Here is a 19,948-nt window from a genome sequence, read left to right as displayed (position 1 = left end):
AAATAAAGTGTGATCAAATCTTTTGTATGTATGCTTTAAAAGGTGGGGAGGGGAATTTAAGAATAAGCATTAGACAGTAAGGATTGCAAAATTCCAGAGGAAAAGTGGATCATTATGGGGCTGGAAAGATTAAGGTTTCTTGTAAAAAATGGCAATTACTCTGGCCTTTAAAAAAATTTTCAGGGGGGCCGGCCCTGAGGCCGAGTGGTTAAGTTTGCATGCTCTGCTTCAGCACCCAGTGTTTTGCTGGTTCGGATCCTGAGCGTGGACACAGCACTGCTCGTCAGGCCATGCTGAGGTGGCGTCCCACATGCCACAACTAGAAGGACAACAACTACAATATACAACTCTGTACTGGGGGGATTTGGGGAGAAAAAGCAGAAAAAAAAAAAGAAGATTGGCAACAGTTGTTAGCTAAGGTGCCAATCTTAGGGGAAAAAAAGTTCTTCAAACAAAAAAATTTCAAGGCCAGCCCTGTTGCGTGCGTAGTGGTTTAAGTTCAGTGCACTTGGCTGTGGTGGCCCAGGTTCAGTTCCTAGCCATGGACCTACACCACTTGTCAGCGACCAGGCTATGGCAGCAACCCACATACAAAATAGAGGAAGATTGGCATAGATGTTAGCTGAAGGTGAATCTTCCTCAAGCAAAAAGAGGAAAATTGGGAAGAGATGATAGCTCAGGGCAAATCTCCCTCAGGAAAAAAAAAAATTCAGATTGTTAGAGGTGAGGAATAGTGTATGCAAAACCATAGAGGTAGGGAAGTACAAAGTTAATTATTTTAATTATTGTAGAAGCTAATGTTATTGAAATGCTTACTATGGGCCAGGCACTGTACTGAGCCCTCAGCGTATCTGATTTATCCTCCAACAATTTTATCAGATAGCTACTGCTGTCCCTATTATACAGATAAGAAAACTGGGGCTTAGAAAGGTTTAATAACATTTCGCATGTGCCTTTAACAAATGTTCATTGAATCCCTATTGTCTGTAAGGCATAGTGCCTGCTGGGGGAAACACACAATTTTAAGACATAGCTCCTACCCTCGAGTATTTTGGAGTCTAATAATAATAATATTACTGCACATTTATATAGTGTTCTGTAGTTACAGAGGTTTTTTTTGCAGACATCCCATTTGATGCTTACAGGGTAAATGTTGAGTTTGAAGTGCCTGTGGGATGTCATGCCCATCAGGCAGTTGGAGTTGTAGAACTGAATTTCAGGTGTGACTGGGGCAGGAGAGAGAACCAGTCACAGGTTTTCGGATTAGGGGTCTCTGAGGGTGAGCTCTTCATGAAGAGGCCAGTTCAGGAAAAAAGATGCTGGGCTCGATGGTGGAAGAGCTGGCTTATCAGGCTACCGAGTTTGCACCTTAGCACAGAGATGACACTGGGGGTTCACGGGCAGTTTTGGCACAGGCAAATGACTGCATCAGTTAAGATTTCAGAAACATAATCTGATGGCCAAGTGGAGGCAGAAGAACTATCATGAAAATATTACAGGCGTACAGGCCTTAGGTGACAAAGCTTAAGGCAATTAATGTTTAAATGGAACAACAACAGCACAGGGATACAACTGGCAAAACACAGGCTCTGAGAACATCTGTAAGAGGAGAGCTGGAGGGAGAACCTGTAGATCAGAGACTGAAGAGCTGCATCAGCACTCACAGAGCACAGGCCTTATCTGGGCCCGACTTTGAAAAAATGAATCACAAAGAAAAATTTGTAGACAATCAGGGAAATTCGAATCTTTCATGATATTAAAGAATCATTAATTCTTTGGGGTATGATAACTGTATTGTGGTCATGTTTTAAAAATGAGGCCTTACCTTTTAGAGATCTTTACAGGTAAAATGAAATATTTACAGGTAAAATGATAGGATATCTGGATTTTGCTTGAAAATCATTTGGAGGTGGGGAGTGGGTTGGGGGTATGATGAAACAAGATTGACCGTGAGTTGTGGGTTAATAGTAATTGTTGAAGCTGGGTGATAGCTCCATGAGCTTTTTAAATACTCTTCTCTTAAGTATATGTTTATAATGTTCCATAATTTTTAAAAAAAGCTAGTTTTTAGAATAGGTGAGTATTTTTCCTTTTGAGAACTCTTTGTAATACCTTTTTGTTTTCTTGGGTTGTGACAGATTTGGAACATTGCTACCAATAAACTGACCTTCCTCAACTCCTTTAAGATGAAGATGTCCGTTATCCTAGGTATCATCCACATGATGTTTGGAGTCAGCCTGAGCCTCTTCAACCATATGTGAGTTGCTCTGTTTCTGTCATACGAATGCATAGTTTAGATAATGCTTTTGCCTAAAAAAATCATAACATCTTTGGGGGAGGGATTAATAACTCAGAACCCCGTTCTGCATTAAAGAAGTGCTTTTATAAAAATCTCATGTTCTTAAATGAGGTTTAATTAATATTAATCGCTTTACAATTTACAATTATAATTAAGATCTTTAAAAAAAAAGTATAATTTTCATCAGAATGAGTGGGTTATTTTTTTCCTTGATGTGTAACTCACATAAAATTATGAACTGTGGTCTCAGAATGTACTAGACTTCCTATTCTCTTCTCATGGGAGAATGGTGGGGGTGGTCCTGGAGCTGTTTGAAGTCCTAAAGTTGGGAAGTCATAGTGAATCCTGCTTGTCTCTGTTGCCTCCAGGGCTTCTGGCCATTGCTCCTTAGAGTGATAAAGAGAATCGAGGGAGCATTAGGTAGACAATCTAGTGAGTGCTTCACTTGGTGTAGGGGTGCCCCTGGGTCTGTGCTCCTTTAACACTTTTTTCTCTCTTCCTTTTTAGCTATTTCAAGAAGCCTCTCAATATCTACTTTGGATTTATTCCTGAAATCATCTTCATGACCTCTTTGTTTGGCTACTTGGTTATCCTTATTTTTTACAAGTGGACAGCCTATGATGCTCATACGTCAAAGAAAGCGCCAAGCCTTCTGATCCATTTCATAAACATGTTCCTCTTTTCCTATTCAGACTCTGGTAATTCGATGCTGTATTCTGGACAGGTGCGTCAACCCAGAGGTGGACTGTCTTAGGTGGTTATCCTAGGTCATGGAGCCAGATGTTTCTGTGACCCTAAAAAAGCCTTGAAAAATCCCTTTCTGTAGTATTTGGTTTTCAGTCTGTATATCCAGATCTAGATTCAGCCCATCCTCCTTATTTAGGAGGGTGTGCTATAATTTTTGTATCCAGAAAGGGTAGAATTTATAACTCTTATCCAAAGCTGACAATTCCTCAGCTTTGGCACAACATCTGCTAATTATTCTGAGAAACTGGCTAGTGCTATTCATAGATCAGTAAGAAAATACTGTTTTGGGGGAAATTTGTGCTAGAGTTAGAAACTACATGTTTGGTTAATGTGATGTGCCTTGTCCTTCTTACTTTGCAGGAAGGAATTCAGTGTTTCTTGGTAGTGGTTGCACTACTGTGTGTACCTTGGATGCTACTGTTTAAACCACTGGTCCTTCGCCATCAGTACTTGAGGAGGAAGCATTTGGTGAGTGTGTTTTTGTTGCTGAAAGTTACCAGATTTTTTTTTTAAAGATTAAGGCAGTTCCTCATTGGATATAATGAATTGTACATAAATCTATATGCTCTTAAAATGCATTTGTGTCATATCCCAGCATGAGCAGTGGACCTGCTGAAATCAAAAGAATATGTATGTGGTGATTGGACTCCTGGATTCAGCTTTGAGTAGCTGGGGTAGAGAGAACAAGTCACAAGTTTTTACCTTTCCTGGTCATGCTGTGCTCAGCAAGATCCAGGTCTGGGCCTGTCTAGCTGCAGCATCAATTAAGCGAGGCTGCGAGAGCCGCAGGTGGGTGAACCCACTCATGTGGTTTGCCTGGGCAACCACAGGGCTGACGCTGAGACATTTTCTTTTAAAATGAGACCATGATACTTTCACCAACCAAAACATCCGGGAAAAAGATTTGGTTTAAAGCATATTGATTTTTTTTCTTTTTAGAAAGCAACATACATACTTGTGCTTACTTGGTGTATGAGTGCATATGAAATCTACACGTACACGCATACACATACACACACACCCCTAAGTTGCCAAATGTTCCTTTCTGCTATGCAGTAATGCTTACTTATTACACTGCCTGGTAAAACCCAAAAGATCCTGTTGCATGACTGTCATACAGCTGTTAGACTATAATTCCTATTGGAGAGCAGCTGAGTTACAAGACCCTCCTTCTCCCTTTTCTGACCATCGTCATCCTTCCATGTACCCTCCATTCGTCTCCCCTTCACTCTCTCCCTCTTTTGTTTCTTTCTCCTGTTCTCTTTTCTTCCATTCACTATCAGGCAGGGCAACCTGTGGAGGCCCCAGTCAGCCCAACCCCGAGCCAACAGGGACTAGAAGCAGCAGCGGCTGCAACAGTGAGTGAATTAAACCCACAAACCATCATATGTTGTTTAAAGAGGTGGAAACAGTGCAGCAGAATTTTTTTTTAACTATATTGAGACCATGGGACATGTGTGCTCTCTTGGGAAGTATGTCCTTCTTACTCACTGAGATGATGACAGAAGAGATTTCCACCTCTTATGAATAGATTCTGATTCCATCTTTACAATTGGTCTGCTAAGTCTCTATTCAAATATGTGAGGACATTCATGTCTATGGAAGCAGAGTGGCTGTTGTCCCCTCTCCGAGTCCCATCATCTTAATCCAAGATGGCAGCTCTTGGAGTCATCCACTTTCCTGTCTGTATTTTGTGACCATGTATTGGATGATTTTTCAGCATGGAGCAAGAACATCTCTGTGACTCTTGAATTGATTTCCCTGTACTTTAAAGTTCTGCTCCAGAGCGATGCTTGGACATTTGGTCCGTTTTAGCTGTGACTTACTCTCTTTCCAGTGGAAGCTTATTCATGTCTACTTTTTTGTGAGAGACTCAGAAGCCCTCATGTCCTTAGCTGTTCCATTGAGACCTCCACGCTGGCCTGTGTCTTGTGTGTACCCTACATCTGGTGTAATAACCAAAGTCATCTTTGTTTGGCTCTTTCCTTCTTCTAATACTAACTCATGATTCAGTGACAGCACTTTGAATGTTAAGCATTTCAATATTTGTCCTTAAAAACATCTCTTAACCAAAGTCTTATAATGTGCCAATATTGAATTAGTCCAATCTATTCTAGGTCATGAATCTATGAGATTTTTTAAATCTCACCAATAGTGGTTACTCATGTACTGTTGTGTTCTAATAGCATCATACTCCTTTAAAAGAAAATGAAATGTTTAGATGGATAATCGTTTCCTTCATTAGGTGTTTCTGATCATTTTAAACTTAGAAAACTGCTATAACCATCCTTCTAGAATTAGTCTAAAAGGGCTGATATTTTGGGTCAGAAGATATTTTAATGTTGTCACTTAAAATTGTTTGCAAGTAGGGAATTACCCTCTCCTTTCCTATGAGAAATTAAAAAGAAAAACCGTTAAAACACATACTATCCATTTATTGACATTCTTTCCATGTGCTCTTCTTTCTGCAAATCTTAATATATTTAAGATGTGCTTCTGGTATGTCAATCTTGATGCTTTTAAATCTGGCATCCTCTTTTATAATACTATCCAAGTTAAAAGTCCCCAGTCTGGAAACCTGCACATTCTAGGGTCTTAGCCAACTGGCCAAACATCTGTTTCTAGAGAGCAGCCTGAAGGCTTGAGGATGATCATTCTACGACAAGGGCCCTGGATTCTCGACCCTAAGGGCTGAGGATATGAAAACTCATGTGTCTTTGTTCTATTCTGTGTCCTCTTGGTTGTCTGTAAGTGGTGTATCAACAGTTTGATTTTTTCTTTTCTTTTTTCTGCTGATGTGTGTGTCTCATCCCTCTTCCTGTAATTCTCATTCCCTGTGTCTGAAGGGACACTTGTTAGTGTCTGGTTGGGAGGCGTAACCTGTCTGCATCTCACTTTATCTACTCTTTGGGGAAAGCTTCAGAAATGGCCTTCTGCTTTAGGAGTCTTGAAGCCTGAAGCCTGCCTTCTCTACCCTGTAACCTATCCCAGGATACGTTGGAGTCCTCTCCTATCAACAGTGCCTTTGTTACACTTTTGGTCTACCTTTAGAAGGTTGTCAGGTGTGATATTTGCATGACCTGGAGGTGCCAGGGCTTTAGTGGTTCCCAAGTCTGACTACACATCAGAATCACCTGGTGGACTTTAAATTTGTTTCTTAGGGTATTAGAACAAAACAGATAAATGGAAGAAGAAATAAAGATGGCCCAGAATTTCATGACTCAGACATCCCCTACAGACATTAAAAAATAAAATTAAAGCAATAGATGCAGTTGGTTAGAGAATGCAAATAGTACTGAAAGTGAGGCCTCCCTGTCTCCAGCACCCTTCTCCTCCACAAGAGTATTGTTATCAGATGGGAAATTTTGCCTCCAAATTTTCTGCATTTATCAACATATCTGTCATCTATTGATGTAAATATGTATATGTGTATTTATGTATATATATTTAAAACACATTAGGAATTGTGTTTTAAACTGTAGCACTCTTCTGCCCCTTGATTTACTAGGTTTTTAAAAATTCAGTATATTTTGGAGATTGTTTCATAGTGATCCTCATTCTTTTATAGTTGCCTAGCATTCCACAGAAAGTTCTGTTGGATGTGCTAAAATGATGTACCCATTCTCTTGTTGGTGGCTGTGTTGGTTGTTCCCACTTCTTTGCTATAACTAATAACAATGCAGGGACATCCTTGTCCGTGTATCTTGATAAAATTTCACAAGCATAGACATTCCCAGCAGTAGGATTGCTGAGTCTCAAAGGGTGCATGCATTTTTTATTTTGATAGACAATCAAAATGAATATACAGTTTGTACTTGGGGAAATATTTTCTTAAATACAGATCTCCTAGGCCTGACCTACTAAATTTCCAATTTCTGGGGTAGTATTTGAGAATTTCTATTTAATGAAATGCAGCTTTCAAGGTGATTCTGATGCAACTGGTTCTCTGACCAGCATGTGAGAACCACTGCTAGAAGAAGAGGGAATTTGCCTAAACCCCGAGGCCTGATGGTTAGTGAGCTGTGTGTTGTGGTAAAAGGTGATCACCAGAATGTGAAGCTGTGACTGGGGACCTCAGGGCAGTTGGCCAGGCCTGCCGCATGTTGTTTGTGCTGCTGCCCAGAAGGCCACTGGCGGGAGAGCAGTCTTCAAGCTCTTGCCTTGTTTGGTCCTTGGACAGAAAGTATAGGAAGTGGCTCTAAGGGCTGTTTCTTTAGCTCCTTTTCACTCTGTGGCAGGTTAGTGCTAATTGGTATCTGTGAGACTTAATGTAGTTCTGCCTGGTTTTTATACCCAAAGGGTCCTTTTGCCTCTATCAACCAAAGCTTTTCCAAATCAGGTTGATTTACACATTCTGGTTCTGGAGACCCTGCTGAAAACTATGCCTGGGAAGTGAGAAGGAGCAAACACCAGTCAGCATCTGCCACGTGCCTGTAAAAGAGTTGTTTTAATACTCCGGATCCTCCGTTGAACGAAAGGAGCCTCCTTTTTTTTTTAAACTCAGTATTTTGTAGCCACAAACTAATGTACATTGAATGTTTTTTCCTTCCCTGACTTAGGAGGTCCTATGTTCGTGGTCCATTTCTGGGAGCGGTGGTTGGAACTCTAGGCTCCTGTTGAAAGCTTGTCAGACCAGGTTACGATCACCGTGCCATTTGGCTCTGCTCCCTCTTAGAAAGTCTAGTCTTTAGTTTCAGGAAAATTGGGGCCATTGAAGGCTTTACAGATAAAGCTACATTTGTTATGAGTCTGCTCGTGTTAAGCATTTCATTCACGCGGGAGTCTCAGGTGGCGTTGACCAAGGCGAGGTGGGCGTGTCTCGGTGCAGCAGGCAGAGCTGCGTATTTCCTCGGTCAGGATGAGGTGGGGAATGTAGGTTGGGCCTGGGGTGGTGGTGGGTGGGGTGGGAACAGTGGTTTGTTTTTACTTAGCTGTTCCATCACTGGGTTTTGTTTTTGTTGTTAGAATACATGCTTTTCTGAGGTTTGTATGTACTAACCATCACCCTTCCCCACTTCACAGAATGTCACATTAAAGCCCAGGCAAATTCGACTCTTTCTGTTCATCTGTGTAGGGAACTCTCAACTTTGGTGGGATCAGGGTGGGCAACGGACCGACAGAGGAGGATGCTGAGATTATTCAGCATGACCAGCTCTCCACCCATTCAGAGGACGCAGAAGAGGTAAGATCCAGTGGTGTGGGCTTCCTCTCCTTCCACCTTGGGTCAGCCTACTCTTATGTACCTAAGTTGCCTCACTCTAGTCTTCTCGAAAAATGAAAATATGAATACTAAAGATCAGCCTGCCTTCCAGACCTCGGGCATCACATTGGGCCCCTGCTCTAAACTCCAGGTGCTACCTGCGTAGTCTGCTGCAGTTTTGTTCTGTTGTCCGACTTCTCGAGTTCCGAGTTGCCTGCAGTCCTCTGTGCGCAGATCTGTTACTAACCGCTCTCCTCGGGACCGAGCAGAGTCGGTCCCAGCTTCCAGCTCTTATTTTAGAAACACAGCCCACTTAGGGCAGCTTCGTCATCCCTTGCCCCTTCTAGGAATGTTCCACCTGGAACTGTAATCACTGGTACTTTGAAGTCCTGTCCCACTGATGTGCTCCTGTTGCAGATATTTTATTTGAGCCTTTTAAAAATGTTACTTGCCTGCTTTTTCCAGGGAGAGTGAAAAGTAGTAAGGCCAAGGTAGACTTTTCCTTAAACCGCCCCCTCCAAGCTCATTTGTTTAAAACCCAGTCTCCTCGCCTGACCACTCATGCCACAGCGCCTCTGGACTGAACTTTTGAATCTCATCTATTTATTATATTCTTTTTAAAGCAAATAGGAGTTGAGGACCCAAGTGACTAGACTTTTCAGTCTGACTGACCACCTCTACTATGTGTATGACTTTTTAAAAAGAAATTACGAGGGTTGGAGTGCCTTTTAAAAATATATATCTTAAGGCTGTAAATCCTACTGATTTGCTTTCCATGTATGCTGAGGAGGCCTGCCTCCAACACGTTAGACCCATTTACCATTAACAGTCCTCCTCAGGAAGCAATCAGTAGCCTTGTGCTCATGACTTGTGACCTTGTGTGTGACGTGACTTCCCACTAAGTGTAAATTTGTGTTTTCAAGCCTTCCGAGGACGAAGTGGTAAGAAACAAGCTGGCTTTGCCTTCATGTTTATCTGGGGCTTCTCTTCCCATCCTTGTGATCACTCTCCTGACCCTGCCGCATCCTGGGGACATGACACCTGCACATCCTGCATCTCACTGGCCGTTTCTAACCAGTTTGTGAACCCGTGTTCTGAAAAATCTCATCTCCATTAACTGCATCTCATGTTGATCACCTCTGTCTTTGTTTCATTGACTTTGCTGGTCTAATACCTCTGAGAATGGCTTTGAAAGGAGCTACAAGTAATGTCTGCATTGGCATTCTTGATGTGACTCCCCTTGGGGGTTCAATCCCATTGGCCTCCGCCTTCCTCTCCTGTGATGTTATGTATGGTCGCTCTGCCACTGGGAGTAGCTCTTTCCTCCCTGCTCCTCTGAGTGCTTATGAGTAAAGCTCACCCTTCCTCCCTGTCTGAGATGCAGCCGACCTCTTCCTGCTGTCCTCATCAGCTTAATGATGCTTGAAGTGAGAATTGCTGGGCCCTTGCTTGGGGTCAGCTCTATCTCCATGTGACCCAGCGGGGAGGTAGACAGCTTTCAAAAGAAGGCTTTGCCTCTCAGATGCGTCTCAGAAAAAATAATCCATCTGCGCGAAAGGAGTTCATATTATACCAGCCACACAGAGAGAATAGAAAGAAAGTTGGCTAAATATTGAGCCACATCTGGAGTAGAAGGCCTTCCAACTCAGCAGTAATTCATTTAGCAACACACAAGCCTTGAATTGGGTTTTCAAAAGGCCTTGCTGCACTGTTTGCATCTTCCCCCAAAACTCTCTAAAATACCTAGACTCATGAACACTTCCTTTTCCTAACTCTCCTGGTCCTCTCTAAGGGGACAGTGGGGTGGGAATAGGGAAATCTTTGCTGTTCTGTGTAAAAACAGACAGTGCTCAGTCTTCCTGAAAGCTGGAGAGGCTCCTTTACTGGCATCCAGGAGCTTCTATGTTCCTCTGGACCGCTCATCTGTGCACAGTCGGTGGCAGAGCTGCCTGGAAGGGCTGAGTGGGACTGTGTTTCATGTTATTGAAGATCCCAGCCCTCTCCCAGTAACACCACCTCTGACAATACAGCTCTTTCCAAGTGTCTTCCTAGTTGAGCACCCAATGCCGTGGTCATTGTCAGAGTGGCCCTTATTTGTAGCTGTGGCCCCGTGGAGCTGGACATCCAAACAAGATGGACTTCCCAATCTCTGGCCCCCCAGCTCCCTTGGGGGTTCAGCTTCCCATAGCTTCCTAAGTAATCATAACATTTTATCTTTATCAGGCACATACACATTCTAGTTCTCTACAGCCAAATTTAGATAACTGTCACATTATCTAAAGATTTCAAAGAAAACAGATTTTTATTTTTTAATCCAGCCTACTTTTCTAGAACTTTCCTATTTTGCTTGGCTGTGAAAACCTGTTTGCCCCTTGCAGGCCATTGCTCCTGCTTGGGGGAAGCAGCAGTCCCTCTCCCTGGGGCAGGTTGGAGGGGCATCAGTCCAGGTGCAAACCAGGGCCAGGCCAGTTGAATGTCTGGGAAGTCTTTGAAGGCTGTAACCATTCAGCAAGGCTCAATGGCACCTCTTCTTACTGTGTCATCTCGCCAGGTGTGTTATCCAACCCATCCAATTCATTCATTCCACCCATCCGTTCATTCAACCTCTATGTGCCAAGCACTCTGTTTAGTACTGCAGAAACTGAGAGAAGAAAAACATAGTCCTTGCCTTCAAGGAACTCCCAGACAAGTTGAGGAGACAGTCTGGGTGACAGATGCTGTGATCAGGGTGTGCCCAGGATGCTGTGGGAGTGAAGAAAGAGGGCAGCTGACAAACACTGGGGTCGGGGTGGGGAAGAGGAGAGCAGGAAAGGATTCCCTAAGGGGTTATTGCTGAGCTTAGTCTGGTCAAGAGGAGTCTCTGTGGAGGGAGGGAGGGGATGCAGACCTATCAGTGTGTGCAGGTATCATAAAGACAAAGAGACCTGCGGGCCCACTCCCTTTTGGGAATAAGCAAATATTCAGCATGGCTGGAGCTCAGAGTCAGGAGTTGGGGGACGGGTGAGAGGTGAGAATGTTGGCAGAATCCGGCCGCAGCACAGTGTTCGGGTAACAAGGAGCCATCAGAGGGTGGTGAAGCTGGAGGTGACACAGCACGTGTGCATTGCTGAAATGCCCTAGTGGCCTGTTACTGGGTATGTTGGGTTGGAGAGGGGGCACAGTCTGGAGGCATGGAGACCAGCTAGTCTGATTTGAGTCAGGAAGGAATTGGGAGGCCTGAAGTGAAGTAAGGCATTTGCAGGGGGCGTTGGAAAGGAAGGGACCAATGTGAGATTAAGGGAGTAAAAGGTCCCAGGGCCTTAACGAGTGTAGGCAGCCAGAGTGAGTGAAGAGTCAAGATTGGCTTGCAGCTTGGGTGCGTGGGGCACTAGCAGTGACACTCTGTTAGACATGGGACATGGAGTAGAAGCAGATCTCGGTGGGGTCAGAGGAGAGCAATTAATTAGTTTAGTTTGGGTAGTGTTGAGTTTGAAGCACCTGTGGTGCACCAGGAGGAGATGCAGCACAGCTAGTCAGAAGCGAGCAGTGCGGACGTGGAGGTGACCATCTGGGAGTCACTCTTAGGGGTGGCTGTTGAAGGCCTGAGTGGCAGTGCTACAGGAGAAGTGTAAGGGCTGCAGCTGAAACGCCAGTATTTAAGGAAGAACCGAGATGGAGACTCAGGAACATCCAGACTGGTAGGAGGAAAGGCAAGGCGAGGTGTCTCAAGAGGGAGGAGGAAGGAAAAGGCCATGGTGACAGACACTGCAGAGGCTCAGTCAGGACACAGAACGTCTGTTAGGCCTCTTGACAGGGAGGTACGGGTGAGTGTGCCAGGAAGGGCCGGTTTATGGAGCAGAGAGGGTAGAATCCTGGGCTCAGTTGGTGAGGAGTGGATAGGCGGTGAGCAAGTGAGTAGAGTGTAGACAGGGAGTCTGCAACGATTCAGGGTCAGTCATAGCTGACTCATGTTGGGGCAGTGACACACCCCTTCTCAGTGCTTGGCGGGGTTTCTCTAATTCTCGCCCTACCTTTACCTTCCCCCATTATAGATAAGAAAACTTGCCCAAGGTTACAAAGCAGGAAGTTAGGAGTAAAGGAGAGGAGAAAGCAAGGGTAATGCCTGAAAGGGAAGCTTCCTCCCCTTTCTCCTTTTTTTTTTTTTTATGGGAGAAACTCTAAGGGGGAATAAAAATGCCGAGAAGGGCTGGTTCTCAGGGAGCCCAGCAGTCGCTGCTTCCGTAGAGCCCTTAGGAGTAAAGACCTGCAGTCCTTGGAGCCGGGGACCTTTCCTTCCTCTGAGCATGGGCTTTGGGGCAACACCGGCAGTGGGGAAAAGAGCTCTTAACAGCATTGCTGGGATTGCGGTAACTAGGATTACCCTCATTTTCAGGGTAACCAGGAGGCTTGAAGAGCCTAGTCCAGAAGAAGAACCCAGAAATACTGAGTGTAGATAGTCAGAGGTGAGGGAAAATGAGGCTGTCACCCAAAGATGGTGTGTTGGTGCTGGCCCCTCTCCCCACTGGCTGCACCTGTGAGGCCTCAGCTGTTAGCCCTTTTCTAGCCAGCCCCTTCTCTCGTCCTGCCCTCAGGCGATTTCCCAGGGCAGCTCTGGTATCCTTTGGGCGTGGAGTCATGTGAGTCTCCAAAGAAACTGGTGGAAAATAGACTCTGACCTGAGGGCAGGGCAGGCTGGGGAGGCCCATTGGCCTCTGCTCCTGAGGTTCTGGTCTGGCTGTGTTGGGAGAGGCCCGGGAAGGGAAGCGCCTTCTGTTCTTCAGTGGCTGTTGATTGCTCACCAGGAGAGTGAGGCCGAGGAACATACCTGGTGCTTCTCCAGCACGCCTGTATTCCTCCCCAGCTGCTGGGAGCAGTCCTAAGAGCGAACTCCTGACAGCTTGTTCCAACCCTACCCCTTTATTCTGGAAATAAATTATGATGTTGAAAGGAAAACTGGGAGAAAAGGAGTGTGAGGAAAACAGAAACCAATAGATGTTCTGTTTGGTCTTAATCAACTGTTTAAGTAGGAATTTGTAGAACTTTTGCCCAAATTTCCCTGTGTAATCTTTTCACAAGTCACAAAAGAAAAAGCAGGTTATCTTGCTCCCAGCAGGTTGTGAAAATAGTAAGTGGAGTGGCTGTGAGGCGTCGCCTTCTCCAGGTAGTTCCCGGTGGTTAATAGCTTGTCTCCTGAAGCGCAGCGCAGGGAGAGCCCTTCCTGCCTCGTGGCTTCCTCAGGGCACTTCTCTCAGGCACCTTAAGGTAGCAGGCAGCCAGAGCGGGTCCAGCAGCAGCTCCTTAGAGTTACAGGTCCAGATAGTCATTTTCTCTGAGTGCTCTTAACTTGGCATACACTCCGCTCTTAAGCTCACAGCCTTGCAGGGAGAAAAAACAAACGTGTTGAGAAGAATCTCATTAAGATTTAGTTCATTAAAATGTAGTGTATTGAGAGGAATGGGGATGTCCCAGTTGGGGGCTAAGCCACGCAGGATTTCTGGGTATGGCATAGTAAAAATCACTGCCTGACTTCAACACTGGGGGCTCCTGGCCCATGTAGCCGTTAGCATCAGCACTCATTCCAAGGCCCTAAGTGCCAAGTGGCCAGAGCTCACACTCCTGCATATTCCCCTCCTGGCCTTATGTCTTCCCTCTGGTTTCCTCCCATAACAGTTTGACTTTGGGGACACCATGGTCCACCAGGCCATCCACACCATCGAGTACTGCCTGGGCTGCATCTCCAACACTGCCTCCTACCTGCGGCTCTGGGCCCTCAGCCTCGCTCATGCACGTGAGTGTGTTTCTCTCAGATTGAAAGCTGGTCTTCCCCTTCTCTGGGCGCTCTCCTGGGTAAGGGGCTTAAATAGAATGGAAATTACATAAAGGTTCTGGAATTATCCAGACTCCTGAATCCAGGGAGAATGATGTCCGCATGGGAGTATGAGCACTTTTGCTAGGTTAACTATGCCTGGTGGTCCCGCTGAGGTCGTGGGAAGCCAGGGCACAAGGAATACTGGAGGTGAGGGATGCCAGAGCAAAATGCAGGGCCCCCAGTACCTCTTGCAAAACTGAACTGGATGTCATGTCTCTCCCCGTTCCCCAGAGCTGTCTGAGGTGCTTTGGACCATGGTGATCCACATCGGCCTCAGCGTGAAGAGCTTGGCGGGAGGTTTGGCACTGTTCTTCATCTTCGCCGCCTTTGCCACCCTGACTGTGGCCATCCTTCTGATCATGGAGGGTCTCTCGGCCTTCCTGCACGCACTGCGGTTACACTGGTGAGGCGAGGGGCCAGGGGGTGGGGACATGTCCTTAGCTGCACTGAGGGTGGCTTTACTCTTATACAGAATCCAGAGACACTAGAAAGTGTCTGCTTTCACATCGTTACACCCAAGGATCTGTCTTAGTAGTGAGCATCAGGAAATGTCCACAGAAAAGCACAGCTCACTTTTCAGAGCCTCTGGGAGAATTCTCTGGTGGGTGTTGTCAAAGTCCCTCTCCCTGCCTTTAACATTCTTCAGTGCTCTTGATTATGGCTTAAAAGATCTCCTGAGGTTTTATTATTTGGTTTGTTGAGGTTGTTTTGCTGTGGCATGTAATTTTCTCCTGTCTTCAGAGCAATGAAAGCAGCTCTGGAATAGATTCTAAGTCCAGGAAAGTGCTAGAGCACAGTGTACCCCAGTTTTATCCCCCTTGTTCTGTCATTGCCAGTGTCTTTGGGTAGGACTCTTGGCAGCTCCATGTGGGTAGGGGGATTCCTGGTCCCATAGTGTGGGCCCGGCCCGGTCGCGCAACGGTTAAGTTCGCACATTCTGCTTTGGCGGCCCGGGGATTGCTGGTTCAGATCCCGGGTGTGGACGTGGCACCGCTTGGCAAACCATGCTGTGGTAGGCGTCCCACATATAAAATAAAGGAAGATGTGCATGGATGTTAGCTCAGGGCCAGTCTTCCTCAGCAAAAAGAGGAGGATTGGCAGCAGTTAGCTCAGGACTAATCTTCCTCAAAAAAAAAAAAAAAACAACGAAAAAACCTGGTCCCATAGTATGAAGCTCGGTATACTGGAGCAGCTTCTTCCAGAAGGGTCGGTTTTGGACTTGTTTTCTTTAACATTGTTTGTGGCTGTTAATGGCTCTGCATGGAGAGAGATAACTCGGTCCCAAGGAGTGGGAGAGCTGAGGTCTGCGCTGGGCTGACTCTGTGACCTCAAAGTAGGATTGCTAGATTTTGGCAAATAAAATTATAAGACTCCCAGTTAAATTTAAATTGGAGATGAACAATCAATAATTTTTTTTTTAGTTTAATTATTTCCCAAATGTGCATGGGACATACTTATGCTAAAAACTGAGCATCCTGTACTTTCTCTGGCTACCCTCTCTCAAACCCTACCTCTTCAAGTCTCCATTTCCCCTTTACATTATGACTTTCTCTTTTTGGGTCTCAACCCCAGTAGCTCTGGAAGCTCTGGACCTTCTTCCCCAGAGAAACACTGCCGCCTGCAATGTGTGCACACACAGTTTTACCAGTTGAGGGGTCAGAAACTCACCGACCCTACCTTTGGAACCCCTAGATGAGATGATCTGTGGTTAATCTCAAGGTCAGAAGAGGGCTTTGAATGTCTCTTTCCATCACTTCTCCAAACCTGATGAAAATCCAAAATCTGAACCCGAGACACCTCTTCCCCACTTCCCTTATCTTTGATTTTTCTCCTGGCCCAGTTACAGCCGAGCCTCCTCAAAGATTCTGCTGTTTGTTCTGAATTACAGACGGGAAGAATGAGGCATGTCAGGGCGAGACGTGGCTTGGGCTTGCTCTTCCCTCAAAAGCTCCTTTAGAAGAGCGCCTGCTGCGTCAGGACACGACGCTCTCTCTGGCCTGGCTTCCCTCCACCTTGCCTGCTGCTCCTCCCCACCCAGCTGTTGTTTACTTGGAGCCTGGAGGTTAGGAGCGCTCTGTGGCTCAGACTGCTGGCACGCTACCCCCGTTCTCGGCTTATCAGGCTTATCAGCCTCCTCTCTCCCCAACACACTTCCTCCACCACTCCGTGTGAGGGAACGTCTCCGTTGCCAGCCCCTGGTGACTCACTTTTTCTTATCCTCTTGGCTTCCTTCCTTTCCTAGTCACTTCTTTGTCTCCTGGGCCTGGGCTAGAGGGAGCAGTTACCACCCCACCTTGATTCCAGCCCAAGCAGGGAGGCTGTTGCCTCCTCCGTGGGCCGGGTGGCGAGCGGTCAAGGTGCTAGACCAGAACTGTCGACAGAGCGGTGAGCCAGGCACACCACAACGTGAGGAAGGTCGCCTGGGCTTGGGCCCAGTGAGCTGAGGCAGTTTGGGAGGTCGTGTTTTGTTGCCAGAAGGATTACTTCTTCCTCAGGCTCACCTGTGGCCTTCCAGTGACGGTATCTTCCCATGTCCTAATGAATGAGCCCAAGGAAGTGATGCGTGACAAGAGAGCAGGCATCAGAGTCAGACCAACCTGGGTTTGAATTCCAGCTCTGCTGGCACTGGCTGTGTGACCTTGAGCAAAGCACTTACCTCTCAGAACCTCACTGTCTCTCATATGAAAAGAGAGGATAATATCCACTTGGCAAGGTTGCTGTGATTAAATATGAAATAACACTCATACCAGTGACTGTCACGGTGGCCTGGCACATCATAAACCAATGTTCAAGTGCAGGTCACAGCTGCTCTTCTTAAAAGTGGGATGCCGTGTGGAGTGGTCCCTTCTAAAGAAGCTGCATTTAGTCTGTTGAGAGAGGGGGAGACCCCAGGGGGAGGCACACGATACCATCTGAATGCCTCTCAGATGTACTTTGCAAGGAACAGGCTCGTCAAACATTTTGTATTTATGGGGTTTTGGTTTTTTGGTAGTGGAGGTATTGGGTAGAAGAAAATAAAATGGTGAAAATTCCTTTGTGCAGCTTTCAGAATCCCATCACTGGAGGCATATTTGGAGGTCTCCCCCACCGCTAAAAGGGAGTGAATGAAATTGGTGTGCGTGCACCCCCTGCTGGCCGAGTGTGGATGTGCTTCAAGGATTCCTGGGTCTTCTCAGCCCACTAAGGACTGCCGAAGTTCTAATTTGCGGCCTTCTTGTGAGGGGTGGGAACAGCTGGTCCTGCTGGAAATGGCTGCAGAGGTATTTCTGCTATTTTTCCCAGCATCCAGCCTGGGTGCCTTCATACCTGTCACTTTACCCCTGGTATTCAGCAGGGCTTTCCTGATTCTGACGCAAGAGCTGCCCTGTTATACAAGTTCTGGGTCTCTGGTGGAGATGAGAAGAAAAACATCTGATTTGATAACAAATATAAACCATTGGTCTGAGATTCATGTAGGGTCATAAGGAGGTGGTGACACGTTTGAAGACAACAGTGAGCAGGTTAATGTACCAACCTGCTAATTCTGTCTCCTTCTGAGTTACATGTCTCTCTCTTTTCCTTCCACCGACCACGTGAGGTGTGCTTAGCTTTCTTTTCTTTTTTTTTTTCCGCGAAGAAGATTTTTTTGTGAGAAAACTATTACATCTGTTGCCAACCTCCTTTTGCTTGAGGAAGATAGTCGCTGAGCTAACATCTGTGCGAGTCTTCCTCTGTTTTATGTGGGATGCTGTCACAGCATGGCTTGTCGAGCAGTGCTGGGTCCACACCTAGGATGTGAACCTGTGAACCCTGGGCCACTGAAGCAGAGCACGTGAACTTAACTACTACACCACCGGGCAGTCCCCTTAGCTTTCTTGCCTGCCATAATTAGATGTCTTTTCTTCCTCAGACGAGGCAAAGGCAGGGATATGATTTGTAGTTATAACAGTGGACACCAAACTGAGAAGCAGAAAGACTGTTGCCCCATGGCCTACCTTCAAAGGAACCGAATCCCTTCGTACCTAGCAGATTTCACAAACATGTAGATGTGCACACTTGTACACACAGATTGGTTGATGGCTAAAAGGAGAGAACTGGAGACCAGTGTGTCATAAGGAATGCAGTGGTGCCACGGCAGGACACCATGAGATGGCTGCCCCAGGAGAAGGACACCTACAATGTAGTTCCATGTTGATGTGGTCACTCTGACATTGGGGCCATCCAAAACTGCCTGCCCTCAGTCACACGCCCGCCAGGAAAGGGAAGAGGCCTCGGAACTCCTTCCCCCTTCACTCACTCAAGGAAACAGAACGTTTCTGTTACATAGCAGAAGAGATCTCTCATGGACTCCCAGTTAGTCCTTCTGGGTCACAGGGTGGCCTTTGCTAGAGGCGGGAGCTGGAAGGGGTGACAGAAACCCATCGGACTGCCTGCGGCTCTCCCCACTACTGGAATTCTGAGGGGCATTTTGGTGGCTTGGGGCCTGGCAGGGCCCTGAAGGCTACCTGAGCAGGGCCTAAAGAAGGAAGAACTTGCAGAGCAGCCGGCGCGCAGGCCTTCACGTCTGCGCTTTCTCAGGAAGCACGCATTTCCCTCGCTGGGAAGGAGAAGAGGGCGGGGAGACTAACAGGGAAATTGCTTTCCAGCTTTGTGCTGGGGGCTTGGAGTGAGCACTGCTGAGAAGGGAGAAGTCAGGCTGACCCTGGCATACCCACGATGTCCCCAGTGGTGGCCACTCTAAGTCTCTCCCCTGCAGCAGCTGGTGGAAGAGGCGCTATCAGGCGGTGTGTCAGAGGGCCTGCCCGTCTGCTCACGCAGCAGAATTTATATGCCCCCATCCCAGGCATGGGTCCCCCCTTGCTGCCCACTGGTCCCCAGGGGTAGATGAGGCATGCCAAGGGATGCCAGAAGAAGGCTGGAGACTCCATGGGCATCTGAAAACTTCTGAAGCTTCTACTCCATTCGCCTAGTCTGGAATCAGAATTGTGTGATTAGCCAGCCAGGAGGTCAGAGTTCTGGATGCCTCATGGACCCAAGATGACTTGCCCAACTCTCTGGCTATATGTTGTTGAAGGAAAACGGGACAAGTCAGACTATTTTCAGTTGTTTAGAAATACCCTTGCCCTGTGCAAACACAGCCTACCTAACATGAAGAATTCAGACCTAACAGCAGTGGGCGAGAAGCAGGATCCTACCCCCATCTCCATTGCCTTCCCCAGAGGAGGCCTCAGTAGCTGTAGGGACTTCTTGGGGGTGCTGGGACGGGGGGTGAATCCAGGTCCCAGTTTGGAATTGCTCTCACTGGGAAGCCGTGACTGACTTCAGTTTGAAGCTCTCCCTCCTAGAGCCTTTTTTTTTGCCTGAGGGGCTTGGCCCAGGCACTAATGGGAATCCTCCAGGGTCTGGGAGGCTTTGGGACCTTGGCCCAGCCCCTGTGGAATGTGAGGGAAGGTCACCTGTCCTTAAGCCCACACAGAAAATTCTGTTCACCTCTTCTCCCCAGGGGTGGAACTGGCAGCTCGCTATGCGGTCAGGGTCCTCAGCCTGCTCCCCAGGGCTGAAGGGGCGTCTGAGGACTTCTCCAGACAGTTATCAGTTATCCCTGTGATGATTTGCGGGCCACTTTCCACCCCCTTTTCGCCAATTCCTCCCCTCCAGGCTTGGAAGGAGGAGGATGCCCTCCCTGCCTCTGAGCCTTCCCTGAAGCCTGCCCTAGCCCCCAGCTCTGCCTGTTCTTGCAGGGGTTTCGGTGCCCACAGGGGTCACATGGCACTGAGTGGAAACTATTCCTCAGGGCAGCTCTCCTTGGCTTTTTTACCCTCTGAATCATGCATTTTTCTGCCCATATTTGGTGGTGATTTGGTTGCTGGGCAGC

At 46.8% G+C, this 19,948-nt stretch overlaps 1 protein-coding gene across 15 annotated transcripts in view; it reads left to right on the top strand.

Moving 5' to 3' along the window:
* Positions 1-19,948, top strand: part of ATP6V0A1 (ATPase H+ transporting V0 subunit a1) — a 53,700-nt gene that overhangs the window by 31,298 nt on the left and 2,454 nt on the right. For 4 of the 15 annotated variants that reach the window (XM_005597377.4, XM_014740148.3, XM_014740138.3 and 1 more), the window contains 7 exons: positions 2,139-2,257; positions 2,807-3,023; positions 3,407-3,514; positions 8,121-8,228; positions 9,170-9,187; positions 13,896-14,013; positions 14,326-14,497. In XM_005597377.4, coding sequence (XP_005597434.1) covers positions 2,139-2,257; positions 2,807-3,023; positions 3,407-3,514; positions 8,121-8,228; positions 9,170-9,187; positions 13,896-14,013; positions 14,326-14,497 — 860 coding nt within the window. Of the gene's footprint in view, positions 1-2,138; positions 2,258-2,806; positions 3,024-3,406; positions 3,515-8,068; positions 8,242-9,169; positions 9,188-13,895; positions 14,014-14,325; positions 14,498-19,948 lie in introns of those variants that run through there. The other 11 variants (XM_003362552.5, XM_070226153.1, XM_070226155.1 and 8 more) reach the window with 4 other exon arrangements.

Source organism: Equus caballus, chromosome 11 (assembly GCF_041296265.1).
Source record: "Equus caballus isolate H_3958 breed thoroughbred chromosome 11, TB-T2T, whole genome shotgun sequence".
NCBI classification, from domain to species: Eukaryota; Metazoa; Chordata; class Mammalia; order Perissodactyla; family Equidae; genus Equus; species Equus caballus.
Note: the sequence above shows the minus strand (reverse complement) of the source record. Positions and strands in the feature narration are given on the sequence as shown.